Source organism: Chiloscyllium plagiosum, chromosome 2, assembly GCF_004010195.1.
Source record: "Chiloscyllium plagiosum isolate BGI_BamShark_2017 chromosome 2, ASM401019v2, whole genome shotgun sequence".
NCBI lineage: Eukaryota > Metazoa > Chordata > Chondrichthyes > Orectolobiformes > Hemiscylliidae > Chiloscyllium > Chiloscyllium plagiosum.
The window spans coordinates 491523-512962 of NC_057711.1; the positions used below are offsets into that span (position 1 = coordinate 491523).

At 42.4% G+C, this 21440-nt stretch overlaps 1 protein-coding gene across 3 annotated transcripts in view; it reads left to right on the forward strand.

Annotated features, from left to right (window-relative positions):
• LOC122556264 (nipped-B-like protein) overlaps nt 1-21440 on the forward strand; it is a 536293-nt gene that overhangs the window by 61661 nt on the left and 453192 nt on the right. For all 3 annotated transcript variants that reach the window (XM_043702895.1, XM_043702901.1, XM_043702914.1), the window contains exon 2: nt 19878-20024. In XM_043702895.1, coding sequence (XP_043558830.1) covers nt 19961-20024 — 64 coding nt within the window. In that variant the 5' untranslated portion in view covers nt 19878-19960. The remainder of the gene's footprint in view (nt 1-19877; nt 20025-21440) is intronic.

A 21440-nucleotide genomic window follows, 5' to 3' on the forward strand; every position in this document is an offset into this window, starting at 1 on the left:
ATGTTCCTAACCTCCCGACACTCCAGGTTCTGCACCCTAAAGCTACAGTCTGGGTTCCCATGCCCCTGCAGAGTTAGTTTAAACTCCCCCCAAGAGCACTAGCAAACCTCCCCCCAAGGATACTGGTGCCCCTCAGGTTCAGGTGTAGACCATCCTGTTTATAGAGGTCCCACCGTCCCCAGAAAGAACCCCAGTTATCCAAAAACCGGAATCCCTCCCTCCTGCACCATCCCTGTAGCCACGCATTTAAGTGTTCTCTTTCCCTATTCCTCGAATCTCTATCACGTGGCACGGGTAACAAACCAGAGACAACAACTCTGTTCGTTCTAACTCTGAGCTTCCAACCTAGCTCCCTGAATGCCTGTCGTTCTAACTCTGAGCTTCCAACCTAGCTCCCTGGAAAGCCTGCTAACATCCTCGGCACTCCTCCTACCTATGTCGTTGGTGCCAATATGGACCACGACTTCGGGCTGCTCCCCCTCCCCCTCCCCCTCTCTTTTATAAAGTTTCTGTACAGATTTGTAATACTCAATAAATTCACTCTAGACCAAAAAAAGCCTTGATGGCTGGTAAATCTACTCCTGTCCCTAAATTATATGCTCACAACTGTTTGTTCAGCCATCAGATAAGGCAGTTTTTTAATTTCACATTTCCTGCTTGTATATCTTCTTTGAAGTGTATAATATCCTGATGGGTGGTGTAGTGAAAATACCTACCTTAGAGCAGGAGAACTGGGTTCAAGTTGCTCCTGCTTTTATCTCTGAATTTTAAAAACAAGGTTAATTTTTTTTAAAAAAGGTGTATGGCATTTGGACTGCTGTGCTTTTGCACCGTTCCATTCTCCCATCAGACTTCCCTGAGTTGTATTTTTGAGTTAGCCATGTTTTCTGTTTCTCTTCTAGTGGGCGGCACGGTGGCACAGTGGTTAGCACTGCTGCCTCACAGCGCCGGAGACCAGGGTTCAATTCCCGCCTCAGGCGACTGACTGTGTGGAGTTTGCACATTCTCCCCGTGTCTGCGTGGGCACCCCTCCGGGTGCTCCGGTTTCCTCCCACAATCCAAAGATGTGCAGGTCAGGTGAATTGGCCATGCTAAATTGCCCGTAGTGTTAGGTAAGGGGTAAATGTAGGGGTATGGGTGGGTTGCGCTTCGGCGGGTCGGTGCGGACTTGTTGGGCCGAAGGGCCTGTTTCCACACTGTAATCTAATCTAATCTTTAACTGTCCTACTGAGCACTGGGAGTGGGGGCATTGTGATGGTAATGCCACTGAATGTCAAGGGGCGGTGGTTAGATTGTCTCTTGTTGATGGTCATAGCCTGGCATTGTGTGGTGTGCATGTTACTTGTCACCCCAATCCTGGATATTGTCCAATCTTGTTGCATTGGACACTGACTGCTTCATTAGATTAGATTAGATTACTTACAGTGTGGAAACAGGCCCTTCGGCCCAACAAGTCCACACCGATCCGCCGAAGCGTAACCCACCCATTCCCAGGGTGTGTGACTGAGGTTTGAGTCCTCTGCGTGGTACTGGGCTTCAAGTCCCCTGGAATGGGTGTGAATTGAGGTTAGAGTCCTCTGCATGGAATTGGGGTTTGAGTCCCCTGGGTTTGGTATTGGGGTTGGGGGGTGTGGGTGTGAATTGATGTTCATGTCCTCTGTGCAGTACTGGTGTTCGAGTCCCCAGGGGTTTGGGAAGGGGGATGGGTGTTGTGATTGAAGTTAGACTCCTGCATGGTACTAGGATTCAAGTCCTCTGGGGTGGATTTGATTGAGGTTCGAGTCCTCTGCGTCATACAGGGTAGGTTGATTTGAGTTTCAGGTCCTCGGTAGTACTGGGGTTCGAATTTTGTGTTTGTGAGCTTCGAGCTCTGTTTCAGGTTTGAGCTTTCTGTATTTAATTGGGATTCCGGTTTTCTGTGTTTAATTGGGATTCGGCTTTTCGGTGTTTAATTGGGATTCGGATTTTCTGTGTTTAATCGGAATTCGGGCCCCTGTGAGGGGTAAAGTGAGAAAGGGGTTAATGTCCCCAAGTGGCGAAATATGAGACTCTGAGTCTATTCTGGGGGAAGTGTGTGTCTTGGACTGTGATGTCATGTTCTCCCCTGCAAGAATTTTCTCTTTTTAGAAGTGTAACTTCAGTGAGAGGCTGAAAAAAAACCAAGAGAAAATGCTGAAATTAAGGTTGTACTAATGAATGAGTTTTGAGAAGATTTGTAGCTCAGGTTGAGGTTTTGGATGTAGGTTTGCTCACTGAGCTGGAAGATTCATTTTCAGAAGTTTTGTCACCATACGAGTTAACATCTTCAGTGAGCCTCCGGAAGAAACACTGGTGGTGTTTCCTGCTTTCTATTTATAGGTTTGGGGTTCCTTGGGTTAGTGATGTCATTTCCCATGGTGATGTCATTTCCTGTTCTTTTTCTCATGGGGTGGTAAATGGTGTCCAAGTCAATGTGTTTGTTGATAGAGTTCCGGTTGGAATGTATGCTTTTAGGAATTCTCATGAGTGTCTCTATTTCGCTTGTCCTAGGATAGATGTGTTGTCCCAGTGGAAGTGGTGCCCTCCCTTATCTGTATGTAGAGATACCAGTGAGAGAGGGTCATGTTGTTTTGTGGCTAGTTGATGTTCATGTATCCTGGTGGCTAGTTTTCTGCCTGTTTGTCCAAAGTAGCGTTTGTTAGAGTTCTTGCAAGATATTTTGTAAATGACATTAGTTTTGCTTGATGTCATGCTGCATCTGTCCATACCACGTGCGGCTGCACCAGTTACATTATGTGCAGTTCTGGTCACACTGCATTGTAGCAAGAAGCTTTGGAAAGGGTTCAGAGGAGATTTACTAGGATGTTGCCTGGTATGGAGGGAAGGTTTCATAAGGAAAGGCTGAGAAACCTGAGGCTATTTTCGTTAGAAGGAAGTTGAGAGGTGATTTAATTGAGACATATAAGATAATCAGAGGGTCAGGGTGGAGAGTGAGAGCTTTTTTCCTCAGATGGTGATGGCTCACACAAGAAGACATAGCTTCAAATTGAGCGGTGATAGATATAGGACAGATATCAGAGGTAGTTTCTTTACTCAGTAGTAGGGGCTTGGAATGCACTGCGTGCAACAGTAGTAGACTCGCCAACTTTATAGGTGTTTAAATGGTCATCGGGTAGGCATATGGACGATAATGGAATAGTGTAGGTTAAATTGGCTTCAGATTGGTTTGACAGGGCGGCGCAACATCGAGGGCCTAGACCCTGTACTGCGCTGTAATGTCCTATGTTCTAAAGATCATAGGGAGATTGAGCCGAGTGAGGAATACCAAGTTTCAGCTGCAAAGAAGATGCACAAAAAGCAAGATCAACATTAGATTTGAAATTAGTGAGGTCCATTCAGAAGTCTAATAACAGTGTGAAAGAATTTATTTGTGTTTAAGCTTTTATATTGTCTGCCTGATGGAAGAGGTTGGGAGAACTTGTAACTGAGATGGGAGGGATCTTTGGATGCTTTTCCAAGGCAGCAAGCAGTGTAGATAGTCAGTAGATGGAAGGTTGGCTTGCATGGTGGCCTGGACTGTGTTCACAAGTCTGTTTCTTACGGTCCTGGGCAGAGCAGTTAGCGTACCAAGCTGTGATGCATCCAGACATAGATGCACCATAGAAAGCATTCACAATGTTGGTGAGAGTCCTTGGGAACATGCCAAATTTCCTTGGCTGCCTCAGGAGGAAATGTTGTGCCTTTTTGACCATCGCATCAGCATGAATGGTCCAGGACCGATTGTTGGTGACTGTCACTCCAAGGAACTCTGCACTCTCGACTATCTCCACCTCAGCACCATTGATGTAGATGGAGCATGCTTCTTGAAGTCAATGATCAGCTGTTCAGTTTTGCTGACATTGAAGGAGAGATTATCTTTACATTGCGCCACCAACAATCTATCTTTTCTGTATTCTGTCTTGTCATTGTTTGATATCTACAACAGCCATGTCATCAGTGAACTTGCAGATGGAGTTTGGATGAAATTTGGCCACACGGCCATGCATGTATAGGGAGTGTAGTAAGGTGCTGAGTACGCAGAGTTCTGGGGCACCAGTGTTGAGGATTGTTGTGCAGGAGATGATGTTGCATATTCTCACTGCAGTCTGTTGGTTAGGAAGTCCAGGATCCAGTTGCAGAGGGCAGGGTAGAGCAGAGACCTAGGTCTTGGAGTTTAGATGTTAGTTTGTTTGGGGTTATAGTACTGAAGGTGGAGCTGTGGTCACTAGTCGAAGGCCTGATGTAGTTATTCTTGTTACCCAGATCTTCAGGAATGAGCGTAGGGCAAGGGAGATGGTGTCTGCCGTAGATCTATTCACGCAGGCAAATTGCAAGAGCTTGTGACAGGCTGGGAAGCTGGAGTTGAAATGAGCCATGACTAACCTCTTGAAGCACCCCATTGTTATGGGGGTCAGAGCCACCGAGTGGTAGTCTTTGAGGCTTGTTGTATTTTAATGTTTCAGTTGTTCCTAGACTCGAGGTGCTGGAAAATTGTCAACATTTTATAACCTTGTTCAAAAAACGTAAAGTTAATCCTAGAAATTACAGACTTGTCAGTAAACTTTGGTAACAGAGAGACTTTTGGTCACAATTATTTTGAATAGAATTAGTAATCGTGTGGAGAAAGATGTGCTATATCTAGCTGCTTCTTGAATACATTTGATATTTTGGCATCAACCACTTCCTGTGGTAGTGAATTCCACAGGTTCACCCCTTTTTGGGTGAAGAAATGTCTCCTCTAGACTATTCCAAATCCGTAGTAATCCCTGGTTCTGGATGCACCCATCATTGGGAACATCCTCCCTGCATCTGTCCTATTCAGTCCTGTTAGAATTTTATATGTCTCTGTGTGATTCTTTTCTTCCCCCCCCCCCTCACCCATCTGAACTCCAGCAAAAACAATCCTAACCTAGTCATTCTTTCCTCTCACATCAGTTCCATCATCCCGGAATCAGACTGGTAAACCTTTGCTGCACTCCCTCGAAGGCAAGAGCATCCTTCCTCCGAAAAGGAGACCAAAACTGCACACAATACTCTAGGTGTGGCCTCACCAAGGTCCTGTATAACTGCAACAACACAACCCTGTTCCAAAACTTGAAACCTCTCCCAGTGAAGGCCAGCATACCAGTTGCCTTCTTTACTGCCTGCTGCACTACAGGAAGTGGTTGATGCCAAAATATCAAATGTATTCAAGAAGCAGCTAGATATAGCACATCTTTCTCCACTCGACTACTAATTCTATTCCAAATAATTGTGACCAAAAGTCTCTGTTACCAAAGTTTACTGACAAGTCTGTAATTTCCAGGATTAACTTTACAAGATACATGCTTATCTTTAGCGACTAGTACACAAGGACACCCAGGCCCTGTTGCATGCTCCCCTCTCCCAATTTGCAGCCATTCGGGTAGTAATAATCTGTCCACTTTATTTTTGCTTCCAAAGTGATAACCTCACATTTATCCAAATTATACTGCATCTGCCTTTGCTTTGCGCACTCACCCAACCTGTCTAGATCATGCTGAAGGATCTCTGCATCCTTGTCATAGTTCACCCTCCCACTTAACTTGGTATAGTTTGCAAGCTTGGAGATGTTACATTTTGTTCCCTCATACAAATCATCCATATATATTGTGAATAGCTGGGGTGCTAGCACTGATCCCTGTGATACCACCCTAGTTACTGCCTGCCAATTTGAAAAGGACCCATTAATTCCTACTTTGTTTCCTCTCTGCCAACCAGTTTTCTATACACCTTAATACACTTCCCCCAATCACATGCACTTCAATCTTGCGCAATATCTGTTATGTGGGACTTTGTCAAACGCTTTCTGAAAGTCCAAATATTACCTCATGGACTGGCTTGCCCTTGTCAACTCTACTAGTTACATCTTCATTGAATCCGAATGGTCTTGTCAAGCATGGTTTCCCCTTCATAAATCTGTGCTGACTCTGTCAGATCCTGCCACTGCTTTCTAAATGTTCTGCTATGAAGTCCTTAATAATGATTCAAGAATTTTCCCCACCAATGTTTGGCTTACTGGTGTATAATTCCCTGTTTTCTATCTGCCTCTCTTTTTGAATAACATTAGCTACCCTCAAATGAGCAGGGACTGTTCCAGAGTCTACAGAATCATGGAAGATGACCGTCAATGCATCCACTATTTCTAGAGCCACTTCCTTCAGTATTCTGGGATGTAGACTTTCGGGTCCTGGGAATTTATTTGCCTTCAGTCCCCTCAATTTTCCCCAGTGTCATTTCTGTAATATTGATCTCCATCAGTTCTTCCCAGTCACTAAATCTTGTATTATTCAACATTACTGGTATTGATTTATGTCATTGAAAGACCCTATACACACAATGAGCAAAACTAAAGTCATTTACAAAATACCGTGCAAGAACTGTAACAAATGCTACGTTAGACAAACAGGCAGAAAACTAGCCACCAGGATACATGAATGCCAACTAGCCACAAAAAGACATGACTCTCTCTCACGAGTATCCTCACATATGGATGAGGAAGGACACCACTTTGACTGGGACAATACATCCATCTTAGGACAAGCCAAACAAAGACATGCACGAGAATTCCTAGAAGCATGGCATTCCAACCAGAACACACTCCACAAACAGAGTTAGACCCCAGCTACCACCCCCTGAGAAAAGGAACAGGAAGTGACTTCACCAGAAATGACATCGCCAACCCAAAGAAGCCCAAACATATAAATAGAAAGCAGGAATTTTCAGCATTGCTTTGCATGAGGTCCACTGAAGATATTACCTAGTAAGGTAACAAAATGTCTGGAAATGAACCTTTCAGCTCAGCGAGCAAAGCTACATCCAAAACCTCAACCTGAGCTACAAATCTTCTCAAAACTTGCTATGATTTATGTCCTTTCTTAACCTTTTATATTGACCCTTTATATTTAGGGCACATTCTTGATCATTAGAATTGTTTAGAGGGTAAAGGCAAGAAGGTGGATGTGGGGAATGCTGGATCAGCCAGCATGATCTGGTTGAATGGCAGAGTAGGCTTGAGGACCAAACAACCTATTCCAGCTTGTATTTCTTATGATCTGTTGTCAGGTCACTCCTCAGCCTTCTCTGCTCCAAAGAAAGCAACCTGAACTTACATCCTAGTGTATCTCTGAGAAAGTGAGGGCTGCAGATGCTGGAGACCAGAGTTGAAAAATGTGGTGCTGGCAAAACACAGCAGGCCAGGCAGTATCCGAGGAGCAGGAGAATTGACGTTTCGGGCATAAGCCCTTCTTCAGGAATTCCTGAAGAAGGGCTTATGCCCGAAACATCAATTCTCCTGCTCCTAGGATGCTGCCTGGCCTGCTGTGTTTTTCCAGCACATTTTTCAACGCCTGGTGAATCTCCTCTGCATGAATAGGAAGGGAATAGAGGGATGCAGGTCCTATAAGTGAAGACAGTTCTTGTATGGAAGGGCAAAATGTGTCAGCATAGGCTTGGAGGGCTGAAGTGTCTGTTCCTGTGCTGTATTATTATTCTTTTGCATTTTACCCAGTAAACAACATCCTTCATATAACAATTCCAAAGGTCTTTAATCCTCAGCACAAAAAAAAACTGGCATCTAACTGCTTTCTCTGCAAAAACAAGTTTTACACTAGGTCTGTAATTCTTACTGTCTCTAATAAAAATAATCAATTCAGTTCTTTTGGTCATTATGTACACTTCAGTCATGTGTCCTTAGTGTAAATTGTTTATTACCTGAACTCCATGTAATGATTGAATGTTTATGAACTGTAATATGTTAAATAATACATTAAGGGCCTTAATGGCCGAGTGGTATTATCACTAGCTTATTACTCCAGAAACTCAGCTTATGTTCTGAGGACCTAGGCTCAAATCTGCCATGGCAGATGGTGGAATTTGAATTCGGTAAAAAAAAACTCTGGAACTAAAGATCTAATGATGACCATGAAATCATTGTTGGATCATTGGAAAAGCTGACTTGATTCACTAATATCCTTTAGGGAAGGAAACTACCATCCTCACCTGGTCTGGAATACATGTGACTCCAGACCAAAAGTGATGTGGTTGACTCTTAACTGCCAGTTGGGGATGGACAATGAGTACTGGCCTAGCCAGAGACATCGACATCCCATTAGTGAATTTTTAAAAATAAGGGGCAACTTTTTCATGCAGAGAGATGGTGTGTTTATGTAATGAGCTGCCAGAGGAAGTGGTAGAGGCTGTTACAAATACAACATTTCAAGGGCATCTGGATGAGTATATGAATAGGAAGGGTCAGAACAGTATTGGCCAAGTGCTGGCAAATGGGACTAGATTAATTTAGGGCAGCTGATAAGCATGGACGAGTTGGATTGAAGGATTTGTTTCCAAATTTTACACCTCTATGACTATCTGATTTTCTAAAAAAACAAAGTTCTGGGAAAAACTCGGCAAGTCTTCTAATTCTGCCAGCATGTGTGGAGGGAGAGTGTTAACAATGAGTTCAATAATCGTAATCCTTTGAAATTTCAAACTATTGCCTCTCCACAGATGGTGAAAACCTTCTGGAAAGTGTAAAAATAGATAAGTCCCCTGGGCCAGATGTGATTTATTCTAGGATTCTCTGGGAACCCAGGGAGGAGAATGCTGAGCCTTTGACTTTGGTCTTTATGTTGTCACTGTCTGCAGGAATAGTGTCAGAAGACTGGAGGATAGCAAATGTCCCCTTGTTCAAGAAGTGGAGTAGAGACAACCCTGGAAATTATAGACCTGTGTGCCTTACTTTGGTTGTGGGTAAAATGTTGGAAAGGGTTACAGGAGATAGGATTTGTAATCATCTAGCAAAGAATAATTTGATTAGGGATAGTCAACACTGTTTTGTGAAGGGTAGGTCGTGCCTCACAAACCTTATTGGGTTCTTTGAGAAGCTGACCAAATAGGTGGACGAGTGTTAAGCGGTTGATGTCGTGTATATAGATTTCAGTAAGGCATTTGATAAGGTTCCCTACGGTAGGCCATTGCAGAAAATAGAGGCATGGGATTGAGGGTGATTTAGTGGTTTGGATCAGAAATGTGCTAGCTGAAAGAAGACGGAGGGTGGTTGATTAGGAAATATTCATCCTGGAGTTTAGTTACCAGTCGGTTACCACAATGATCTGTTTTGGGTCCACTGTTGTTTGTCATTTACACAAATGAACTGAATGAGGGTATAGAAGGATGGGTTAGTAAATTTGCAGATGACACTAAGGTCGGTAGAGTTGTGGATAGTGACCAAGAATGTTACGTGTTACAGAGGGACAAAGATAAGCTGCAGAGCTTACCTGAGAGGTAGCAAATGGAGTTTAATGCAGAAAAGTGTGGGGTGATTCACTTTGGAAGGAGTAACAGGAATGCAGAGTACTGGGCTAATGGTAAGATTCTTGGGAGTGTAGATGAGCAGAGAGATCTGTCCATGTACATTATTGGCATAGTCGGCAGGATCCAAATGAATAGTTACGATTGGACCGTGTTGGTGGCCGCATGGAACATCGGTGTCTCAAGACGGATGGGTCCACAAGGTAAGAATTTAAACCTTGGTCCCCTTTGATATGCCTGTGTGCCAGAGGTGGTCTCCTTGCTCGTTAGCTCTCTATTCTACGAATTTCTCGAACAGTAATTAGTTCAGTCGAGAGACACAGTTTCACAAGTGTGCTGGCAGGTAGAGGTTCGAGTCCTCTGCGCTGTGCTGGGGTTTGAGCTCTGTGTTTAATTGACATTTGAGTCCTCTGTGTTTAGTTGGAGTTAGAGTTATCTAGGTTGGATTTCAGTTCTCTGTTTAAGTGGGGTTCAGATCCCTGTGAGGAGTAAAGTGAGAATGGGTCCAAGTCCTTGAGTGGCAAAATTTGAGTCTCTGCAAGTCTTTGTTCGGGGGGGAAGAGAGTGGCTTGGACTGCGGCGCCCTGTGGTCCGCTGTGACGGCTTTCTCATTAGAAGTGTAATTTCAGTGAGAGGATGGATAAAAGAGAAATGCTGAAATTAAGGTTGTACTAATACTTAGGCTGAGAAAGGAAAGTTTCAATGTAAATTGTGCAATGCTGAGAGTGTTTGATGTTTAACTGTTCTGGTTTGTTAAAATATTGGCTCAGAAAATCCCTTTAAGTAACTGTTTTGCCTTTTTTTGAAACACGATTTCAGTTCAGTGTGTTTGTGGACTATGTAATAGGGCAGATTGTGTTTTTACATTGAAATTGTACAACATTATGTCCTTTCTAAGATTGTCAAACTTGTAACCTTAAAACAAATTCAGTGCCTTGAGCCCCTGATTTGTTTGAAATTCTACAGTGTTTGTTTTAAAAAGAAAGTTGGGTCAGTGGTCATGCTTTAGCCAGATCAGAGTATTGTATTAAAATATCTTTGCTGCTGTGGTTTTAATGCAGAGTGTTCACAAAAAGAAGAGTGCATTTTGAGTTTGATATTTTAAGATTTTAGAGAATGTTAGAACTCGAGGCTGAGCTGGATTAATTCTGTTAATTATTGTTCAGACTTCATTGGCTCCCTTCATATTGCAAATTCATATAATGTTGGTCTCTACCAAAAGTTGCCACTAATTTCGGCTGTTTTGTTTGGAAAGTTTCATTTGGAGAACATATTTTGTAAAATATTCAGCATTTGTTTCCCACAAATATTTGAGATTGAAATCTGAACTGAAACTGCCTCTTCAGTTGCTCTAGCACAGGAAACACTTTGTTTTCTTGCTGTTCCAGATTTTTGAAATACTTTTCCTGACAGCTTTCACATTAGCCAAGTCTCAGTTTGTTAAAGGAAAATAATTTTTGAATAACCTAAATGAGGTACCTGAGGGTTTGATTTTAGGACCATTGATTGTGATTAATAATTGACTGAATTGTTTTGGTAGTACAATTTAAAAGTTTATGGATTGTATAAAATTTGATAATGTTATGAATAGTGAACAGAGTAACAGACTTCAAGAACTCAAAGAATGTTTAAAGAGGTAGACACAGCTGGAAGTTTTTGTTGCAAACGTTTCGTCCCCTGGCTAGGCGACATCATCAGTGCTTGGGAGCCTCCTGCGAAGCGCTTCTTTGATGTTTCCTCCGGTGTTTACAGTGGTCTGTCCCTGCCGCTTCCGGTTGTCAGTTTCAGCTGTCCGCTATAGTGGTTGGTATATTGGGTCCAGGTCGATGTGTTTGTTGATGGAGTTTGTGGATGAATGCCATGCCTTTTGGAGAACTGGTCATTAAAGGCTGTGGATTTAAGAACTTTATTGGTGAATATTTCTTCCACATGGGAGGATTCTTCAAATTCTATTTACAACTGACTAGTAATTTTTGTTATCATTGTAGGCTGTGACTTGCTTAATACTGGTTGTCAGAGTCTTACGAAAGCTGGTAGTGCCATCTCTGGTTATGATGAAATGATAAAAGGAGGGAATGGGAATGTGCAGAGGTTATAAGCAAGTCAGGAAAGAGCTGATTTCTTTTTTTTAAACAAGAGGTTCAGCTGAGCATGACTCAGATCAGATAAGAACTTGCAGTTAACAATGGAGTGCTGCAGGCAAAGGTAATGGGTTATGTAGAGCCATTTAACAATATTGGAAGTATTCAGTATGTAAGGTCAGTTTAACAAGGTGAAAAGTATTCTTTATGTGAAGCCACTTTAAGGTTAAGCCCATTCATTGTATAACTGCAGATGGCTTAGTCTTTGCTATTGAGACTCACTGATAGTAATGCTCACCCAATCAATATGTTGCCTTATCTGGATGCTCCTCCCTGTAAAATAACTATATAATTATAGTTATAGAGAGAAGACTGAGAACTCATGTCCCTTTGCACATGGTTGATCGTTCTCTCTCCATCCAGGGCCCGGTATAAAGATGAAGGCAGTAAAACTGTACTATGTCTCTGAGCATTTTGCTTTGACTGAGGGGACACTGGGGAAACGGACGACAACAGGAAGGATGCGTGGAAACGGTTCAGAGGAGGTTTAAGAGTATGTTGCCTGGTATGGAGGAAAGGCCTTACGAGAAAAGACTGAGAAATGTGAAGCTGTTTTTTTTAGGTTGAGAGGTAACTTAATTGAGACATATAAAATAATCAGAGGGTTAGATGGGTTGGACAGTGAGAACCTTTGTCCGCTGATTGCGATAGCTAGCACGAAGGGGCATAGCTTTAAATTGAGGGGTGATGGATATAGGTCAGATGTCAGAGGTAGTTTCTTTCCTCAGAAGTAGGGGCATGGAACGCACTGCCTGCACGTGTAGTGGACTCACCAAATTTAAGGGCATTTAAAATGTCATTGGATTGGCATTTGCACGAGAATGGAATAGTGTAGGTTGGATGGACTTCAGATTGATTCCACAGATTGGCGCAACATTGAAGGCCAAGGACCTATACTGCGCTGTTATGGTCTATGTACCTCTTGAGCTTCTTCCAACACTTTGTTTTGATTATCATTTAATGCTCCCTTAGAGTTTTATGTTTAAATTTTTAAAAATCTATACTAGAGTTTGAGTTTGCATTTAATATTTTAGTTGTATTAATGATTAAAAATTTAGCAAAATTTTGTTTGACATTCATATTATGAATGTGATACTTTTAGGAAAGTATGTTGATATTCTAGCTATTTAACCCATTTGGGAAAGTCAGTGCTGCCATTTGAAGTGTACTGGATAATCACGGCACATGCTTTCACTTTTGGATGCTGAGTATTCTAGTTTTAGCATTTCCTTTTTATTTCATTAGAGTCATAGAGATGTACAGCACGGAAAAAACCCTTCAGTCCAACTTGTCTACGCAGACCAGATATCCGAAACTAATCTTGTCCAATTTACCAGCACTTGGCCTGTATCCCCCTCAACTGTTCCTATTCACATACCCATCCAGATGCCTTTTAAATGCTGTAGTTGTACTGACCTCCAGCACTGCCTCTGGCAGCTCTTTCTATACATGCACCACCCTCTATGTGGAAAAGTTGCCCCTTAGGCCCTTATAAATCTTTCCCCTCTCATCCTAACCTGTGCCCTTTAGTTCTGGACTCCTCCACCCCAAGGAAAATACTTTGTCTACTTATCCTATCCATGCCCTTCATGACCTTTTTAACCTCTATAATGTCACCCCCTTAGCCTCTGATGCTCCACGGAAAACAGCCCCATCCTATTTAACCTCTCCCTATAGCTCAAATCCTCCAACCCTGGCAGCTTCCTTCTAAATCTTTTTTTGAACCCTTCCAGGTTTCACAGCATTCTTTCAATAGGAAGGAGACCAGAATTGCATGCAAATTACAAAAGTGGCCTAACCAACATCCAGTACAACCACAGTATGGTCTCCCAACTCCTGTACTCAACGCTGACTCCAGTAAAGGAACACCCTCTTCACTGTCTATTTACCTGCTACTCCACTTGCAATGAACTAGGAACACATTCCAGTGTCTTACCATTAAGGGTATAAGTCCTCCTCTGATTTGCCTTTTCTAAACACGACACCTCGCATCTAGCTAAATTAAACTCCTTGGCTCATTTGCCCATCTGATCAAGGTCTAGTACTCAAAGATAACTACCTTCACTGTCTACTGCATCTCCAATTTTGATGTAATTTGCAAACTTACTAACTATACTTTCTACGTTCACATCCAAATCATTTCTATAACAGTGGGCCCATAACCAATCTTTGCACACCATTGGTCACAGACCTCCAGTCTGAAAAACAACCCTTCAAGCCAGTTCAGTATCCAAATGGCTAGTACTCCCTGTATTTCTTGATCTAACCTTGCTAAGCAGTCTCCCATGAGGAACGTTGTTGCATGCCTTAGTAAAGTCCGTATAGATCCCATCCATTGCTCTGCCTTCCATCAACCCTCTTCATTACTACTACAAAAAATGAATCCAGTTCATGCGACATGACTTCCCACACACACACACACACACACACACAGCCAGATTGACTATCCCTAATTGTTCCTTGCCTTTCCAAATGCATGTAAATCCTGTCCCTCTGGATTCCCTCCAATAACTTGCCTACCACTGATGTCTGATTAGCTGGTTTATTGTTCCCTGGCTTTTCATTACCACCTTTCTTGCATAGTGGTACCATGTTAGCCAACCTCCCAAGTCTTCCGGCACTTTACCTGTGACTATTGATGATACAAATATATTAGCAAAGGGCCCAGCAATCACTTCTCTAGCTTTCCACAGAGTTCTGTGGTGCATCTGATCAGGTCCTGGGTATTTCTCCACTTTTATGTGTTTCAAGACTTCCAGCACCACCACCTCTGTAATATGGACATTTTTCAACATGTCACCATCTGTTTCTCCACACTCCATATCTTCCATGACCACCTCCACAGTAAACACTGATGCAAAATACTCATTTAGTATCTTCCCCCATCTCCTGCGGTTCCACAGATAGGCTGCCTTCCTGCTCTTTTGAGGGGCCCTATTCTCGTGATGAAGGGCTTTGCCCGAAACGTCTTTTTTTTTCCCTGCTCCTCTGATGCTGCCTAACCTGCTTTGCTTTTCCAGCATCACACTCTGGGCCCTATTCTCTCCCAAGTTACCCTTTCATCCTTAATGTATTTGTCAAATCCCTTTGAATTCTCCATAATCCTGTTTGCCAAAGCTATCTTATGTCCCCTCTTTGCCCTGCTGATTTCCCCCTCAAGTATACTCCTACTGCCTTTATACTCTAAATATGCACTTGATCTATCCTGTCTATATTTGACACATGCTTCCTCCTTTTTCTTAACCAAACACTCAATTTTTCTAGTCATTCAGCATTATCTACCAGCCTTGCCTTTTGCCCTAACAGGATTATACTGTCTCTGGATACTCGTTGTCTAATTCCCTTTTTCCAGCTGTCTGTTTACCTGAGAGGAAAAGTTTTTTGAAAGTTCTTGCCTAATATCGTCAAAATTGGTGTTCCTCCAATTTAGAACTTCAACTTTTAGATCCAGACTTTGTTTCTATCACTACATTAAAACTATAGAATTTCGGTCTCCAAAGTGCCTAACCGTGACCCAAGTTCATCTGCCTTCCCTGTTAGGCCTCATGCGTTGAAATAAATGCAGTCTATTTTATCATTCCCACCTTCTTCTCTGCTTTGTTCCTTCCTGCCATGACTGTTTAATTTGCTCTTTTTCCCAACTTGCCAGTTTCCGATTGATCTCTTTCCTCACTATTTCCTTGCGTCCCTGCCCCAACCGCCTCCTTACTAGTTTAAATCCTCCTGAGTAGTTCTAGCAAATCTCCCTGTCAGTATATTAATCCCCCCCCAATTCAGGTGCAAATCCATCCTTGTGCAGATCACTTCTACCACAGAAGGGATCCAAAAATGTGAACCAAATTAAGTTCTTTTTCTTGAGATTCTTACACACTTTTTGCGATTGCAAAACGCCAACATCTGTGAACCACAACCAAAGTTTATTAAGCAAATACAGTGCAAGCTAGAAAGAAATCTTAACACACTCTTCTCCCTGAACAAAGGAAACAGTTTTTCCTTTATACAAAGTGGGTAAAAACAATGACTGCAGATGCTAAAACCAGAGTCTAGATTAGAGTGGTGCTGGAAAAGCACAGCAGTTCAGGCAGCATCCGAGGAGCAGTAAAGTCGATGTTTCGGGCAAAAGCCCTGAATACATGATGAAGGACTTCTGCCCTTTATACAAAGTCTTTACATCACAGTCAGTAATGCCTACAAGACAAGCCCCAGCTACTTCCTCATAGTCAATGACACTCAAGACTCAACGCAGTGACCACATCATTTCCAGAAACAATATAATGTAAATCATCCTTTTAATGGTCAAATGTGTCATGAATCATTTTTTAATTACAGGGAGTAGTCAAAATTCCAATTGTAATGATGTTATTGATTTCTGAATAGGGAATGAAAATGTAAATAGTAGGAGATGACCATGTAAATTGGCTTTTGAATAACTAGAAATAGCCGTGCAAATGGCTCTGAATGCCAAGAGACGAGAACATAAAATCCTTACATTCTACCTGTAGAACAGAGGCATTCCACCCGAGCCTCAGGACATCCAATTTTCTGCAGGTCAGCAGAGCAACTTAACTCTAATATCTGCTTTAATGCAAGGAGTGTCCGAAATGAGAGTGACGAACTTCGAGCATGGATCAGTACTTGGGGCTACGATGTTGTGGCCATAACTGAGATGTGGGTTTCACAGGAACAGGAATGGTTGCTTGATGTTCCAGGGTTTAGAATGTTTAAAAAGAGCAGGGAGGATGGAAAAAGAGGAGGGGGTGTAGCATTGCTAATCAGAGAGTGTATCGCAGCTACAGAAATGAAGATTGTTGAAGAAGGTTTGTCTATTAAGTCAGAATGGGTGAAAGTTAGGGACAGCAAGGGAACAGCCACAGCATTGGGGGTTTTATACAGACCACCTAATAGCAGTAGAGAGATTGAAGATCTCATAGGCGGATTCTGGAAAAATGCAGAAGTAGCAGGGAGGTTGTTATGGGTGACTTCAACTTTCCCAAAATCGACTGGAACCTCTTAGTGCAGATGAGCTTCTTGAGTATTGTTGGAGCTGCCCCCATCCAGGGCAAGTAGGGAGTGTTCCATCACACTCTTGACATGTGCCTTGTAGATGGTGGCACAGCAGACATGTGGAGACTGTTTAAAGAACAGTTGTTGCGAGTGTTGTAAGAATTTGTTCCTCTGAGACAGGTAAGAAGGGGTTAGATTAAGGAGCCTTGGATGATGAGAACAGAGGAGCTTCTCATCAAAAGGAAGAAGGCAGCTTACATAAGGTGGAGGAGGCAAGGATCTAGCATATCTTTAGAGGATTACAGGCTTGCTAGAAAGGAGCTCAGAAATGGACTGAGGAGAACCAGGAGGGGGCACGAAAAAGGCTTGGCAAGAAGAATTAGGGAGTCCCCAAAGGCGTTTTACTCATACATGAGGAATAGGAATGATCAGGGAGAAGGTACGGCCGATCAGGGATAGCTGAAGGAACTTGTGCGTGAAGTCTGAGCAGATAGGGGAAGTCCTAAATGATTTTTGTTTTTTTGCTTCGGTTTTCACCAAGGAAAGGGAACTTGTAAGTGAAAGAAGGCAGAGAGTGGTTGTAGATGGAAAGTATCCTGCCTGGAGGTCAGTGTTGAGTGGGGTCCCGCAGGGCTCTGTTTTTGGGCCTCTGCTCTTTGTAGTTTTTATAAATGACTTGGTTGAGGGGTGGGTTAGTAAATTTGCCGATGACATGCAGGTTGGAAGTGTCGTTGATAGTATAGAAGGCTACTGCAGGCTGCAGCGCCACATAGACAGGATGCAGAGCTGGGCTGAGAAATGGCAGATGGAGTTCAACCTAGATAAATGCGAAGTGATGCATTTTGGAAGGTCGAACTCAATGTTGAATATAGGATTAAAGACAGGATTCTTGGCAGTGTGGAGGAACAGAGGGATCTGGATGTGCAAGTACATCCCTCAAAGTTGCCACCCAAGTGAATAGGGTTGTTAAGAAAGCATATGGTGTTTTGGCTTTCATTAACAGGGGGATTGAGTTTAAGAGCCGCGAGGTTTTGCTGCAGCTCTAAAAGTCCCTGGTGAGACCACACTTGGAATATTGTGTCCAGTTCTGGTCGTCCTACTGTAGGAGCGGCTTTGGAGAGGGTGCAAAAAAGGTTTACCAGGATGCTGCCTGGAGGGCTTGCCTTATGAAGAGAGGTTGATTAAACTTGGACTTTTCCCTCTGGAGAGGAGGAGGAAGAGGGAAGACCTGATCGAGGTGTACAAAATAATGAGTGGAATAGATAGAGTCAATAGCCAGAGACTTTTCCCCAGGGAAGGATTGACTGGTACGATGAGTCATTGTTTGAAGTTATTAGGAGGAAGGTATAAAGGAGACATCAGAGGTAGGTTCTTTATGCAGAGAGTTGTGAATGCATGGAATGCGTTGCCAGCTGTGATGGTGGAAGCAGAGTCATTAGGGACATGTAACCTACTGCTAGACACGCACATGGATAGCAGTGAGTTGAGGGGTGCGTAGGTTAAGTTACTTTATTTTACATTAGGATTAAACCTCAGCACAACATGGTGGGCCAAATGGCCTGTTCTGTGCTGTACTTTTCTATGTTCTATCTCATTCTCTCCTTTTTATCATTCCATGAAAAGTACTGAGATGGTGCTACCAGCTTATTGATAAGACTCTGACACCCAGTATTTAAGCAAGTTATTGATACATAACATAAAATGATTATAAACAACAAATTACTTGTCCATGCAGTAGATAGGATCCTCCCACAATGAAAGAAAAAGTTCACCAGTAAAGTTCTCAAGTCCATAGTCCTTAGTGAGCACTCCACCCCCTTTGAAGTTAAGTGGAAACGAGCCAGTTAATCTCCTTCAGTAAAGTTCAGCCTGAAAACAAAATCCAGTCTGTCCTTACTCACCATTCCATGGAGAAATCTGAATTCTTGGATAAGGGCAGTTTAATACTTAACAAAATGACGAGACCTCCATCCTTGCAGAGATGCTTCAGGTGGAGGATAGCAGCGCATCTAAGCGTGAAGTGCTTCAGCTGCAGGATAGGTGACCGCAGCTGCCTTTGCTGCTTCTACTTCTGCTCTGCAGTCAAATGTAACAAAGCCAACTGGCTGTTTTGGTGTTAGTTTGATCAGTAAACCTTCAGCTCCCTTAAATGATTGAAAGCGAAGGTAAAGCTCATTTGCTTTAATATCCATAGGAAGACCACTGACAAAAAGCGTATGGACCTCCTCTTTACCGATGTTTGCGTCTTCACTTTTCTTGCTCATGACTGAAGTTGACTGAAATGCGTTGGATCAAGTTATGGAAGGGTGGGCGGTGGTCTGAAGGCGTGCTTTACCTGTGAATGGAGAGATTATAGAGACTATGTTAGCTGTTGAAAGCCCTGTGTGTGTTAGAATCCCACTGCTGCCACCAAATGTTGAGTTCTTTTTCTTGAAATTCTTATGCACTTGATGCAATTGCAAAACACCGACTTCTGTGAACAAAACCAAATTTTATTAAGCAAATACAGTACGAACTGTGGAGAAACTATTAACACTCTTCGCCACGCTTGTGAAGCGTTTGGAAAGGCCTCCCTGAACAAAGGCAACAAATCTTTCCTTTACACAAAATTCTTACATCAGTCAGTAATGCCCACAAGACAACCCCCAGCCACTCCCTCACAGTCACATGCCACTCAAGACAATACAGTGACCACATCATTTCTAGAAACAATGTCATGCAAATCACCCTTTAATGTTCAAATGTATTGTGAGTCGCTTTTTTTAAACTATAGGGAGTAGTTAAAATTCCAACTATAATATTCTTATTGATTTCTGAATAGGGGGTGAAAATGTAAATAGTAAGAGATGACTGTGTAAATTGGCTTTTGAATAACTAGGAAATGGCTGTGCAAATGGCTCTGAATGCCAAGAGATGGGAATGTAAAATCTTTTACATTCTACCTGTAGAACAGAGGCATCCCACCCTAGTTTCGGAACATCCCATTTCCTGCAGGTCAGCAGAGCAAATTAACTCTTTAATATCTCACCTAGCTTTCTATATTTTCCCTTCAGAATCTCAAACCTTTCCCTTCCTATGTATACTTGGCTAGTTTTTCTTAGTTTAGAAAGACTCAAATTCAGCAGCATTAGTCTTGGAATGATGAGAATTTCACCCATTTAAAATGCTAACTAGGGTGGGAGTTGAATTACAAACTTTAGATTCGTTTCACTTAACAGAAAATTTTTGAATATTTGAAACAAGGAAAGATGTAGGTTTGCAATTAGTTTTAGATAACTTTAGCTAAAGTTGCCAAATATTGGCACTTCCAACTTAGGTACTTCCAACCTAGCTAGAATTTGTGAAATAACTGGTACTGATGGACTGACTTTTTTTTTGTTGCAGCATCTGGGAGATGTGAAGTGAGACTGGCTGGGAACTAGACTGAACAGTCTGTGTGTAGACACGATCATTTCTACAACTTCAGGATGAATGGGGATATGCCTCATGTTCCCATCACCACACTTGCTGGGATTGCTAGCCTCACTGATTGTAAGTACTGAATTTTATTGCTTATCCATATATTACAGGCTTATGAAAGTCTTCAAGGTTCGTGAGAAAGTCTTGTCATGTTGTGTTTCTATAGTTTGCATTCTTACCAGCCCATAGGACTGCTCTCAGAAGACTAGTGGTGGTTTAACCTGAGGATTAGCATGCCTTGGGCAAGGTGAAAGTTTCATGAAAGTCCATAGTTAAAAATCTCACAACACCAGGTTATAGTCCAACAGGTTTAGTTGGAAGCACGCTAGCTTTTGGAGTGATGCTCCTTCATCAGGTGATTTACACATGAAAAAAGTGAAACTATCACTGTATTCTAACAGATGAAAGGCTTAACAGACAATCAATTCTTCAATGTATAATTTCAGTTACATCACACTGCAAATTTTTGCTATAAATTCTGTGTTACGATCGAGCCCTCCACTATCACCTGATGAAGGAGCGTCGCTCCGAAAGCTAGTGTGCTTCCAATTAAACCTGTTGGACTATAACCTGGTGTTGTGTGATTTTTAACTTTGTACACCCCAGTCCAACACCGGCATCTCCGAATCATGAAAGTCCATGGTAGCTTCAGACTGTAGGGAATTGAACCTATACTGCTGGTACCATGCTGGATTGCAAACCAGTTATCCAGCCAATGGTATTAACTGTCCTCCCCCAGATATGGTCATTTGATAGTGGAACTTGAATTTTGCTGGAAATAAATCTGTTTTGACAAAGATTTTTGTCTTGCATTCATTAGAGGACTTTTCTCAAGAATGCACATCTCAGGCAGGAAGACCATGTGCACAAATGATCCATTTTTCAACTTCAAAATTAAAATGGCTGTCACCCTATCAGGGCAATTCTCCTGACTGATCAGGCAACTTGCCTGATTTGACATTTTTAAAAAAAAGCATGACTGTTAAAAATAAATCAGCATTAATGGACTTTTTATTTAAGTTCAGAGAAAGTTCACTGGGGTGATTCCTGGTATGGAGGCATTGTCTTATGAATAATGGTTAGTTTGGAACTCTTCTCAGTGGAATTTAGATGAATGAAAGGTGATCTCATTGAAGCATTTTAGGATTCTTGACAGAGTAAATAGAGGATTTTTTTTCTTATGGGTGAGCCCAGTACCAGAGGGCATAGTCTTAAATTGGCACGCCTTAACTCTAAGACTGAGAGGAGGAGGAGTTTCTTCTCTGCTTGAGTGTTTGGAACTCCTTGCCAAAGAGAGCTATGGGGGCAGAGTCCTTGTGTATCATTAAGATTGAAATAGATACCTGATCAGTAGGGGAAAAACCAGGAAAGCTGTCTGAAGGACTGACGGATCAGCCATGATCTTCTTGAATGGCGGAGCAGGCTTTAGGGGCCAAAAAGCCTTCTCCTGATATTATTTCCTGTGGTATTATGGGTGCATTCTCAACA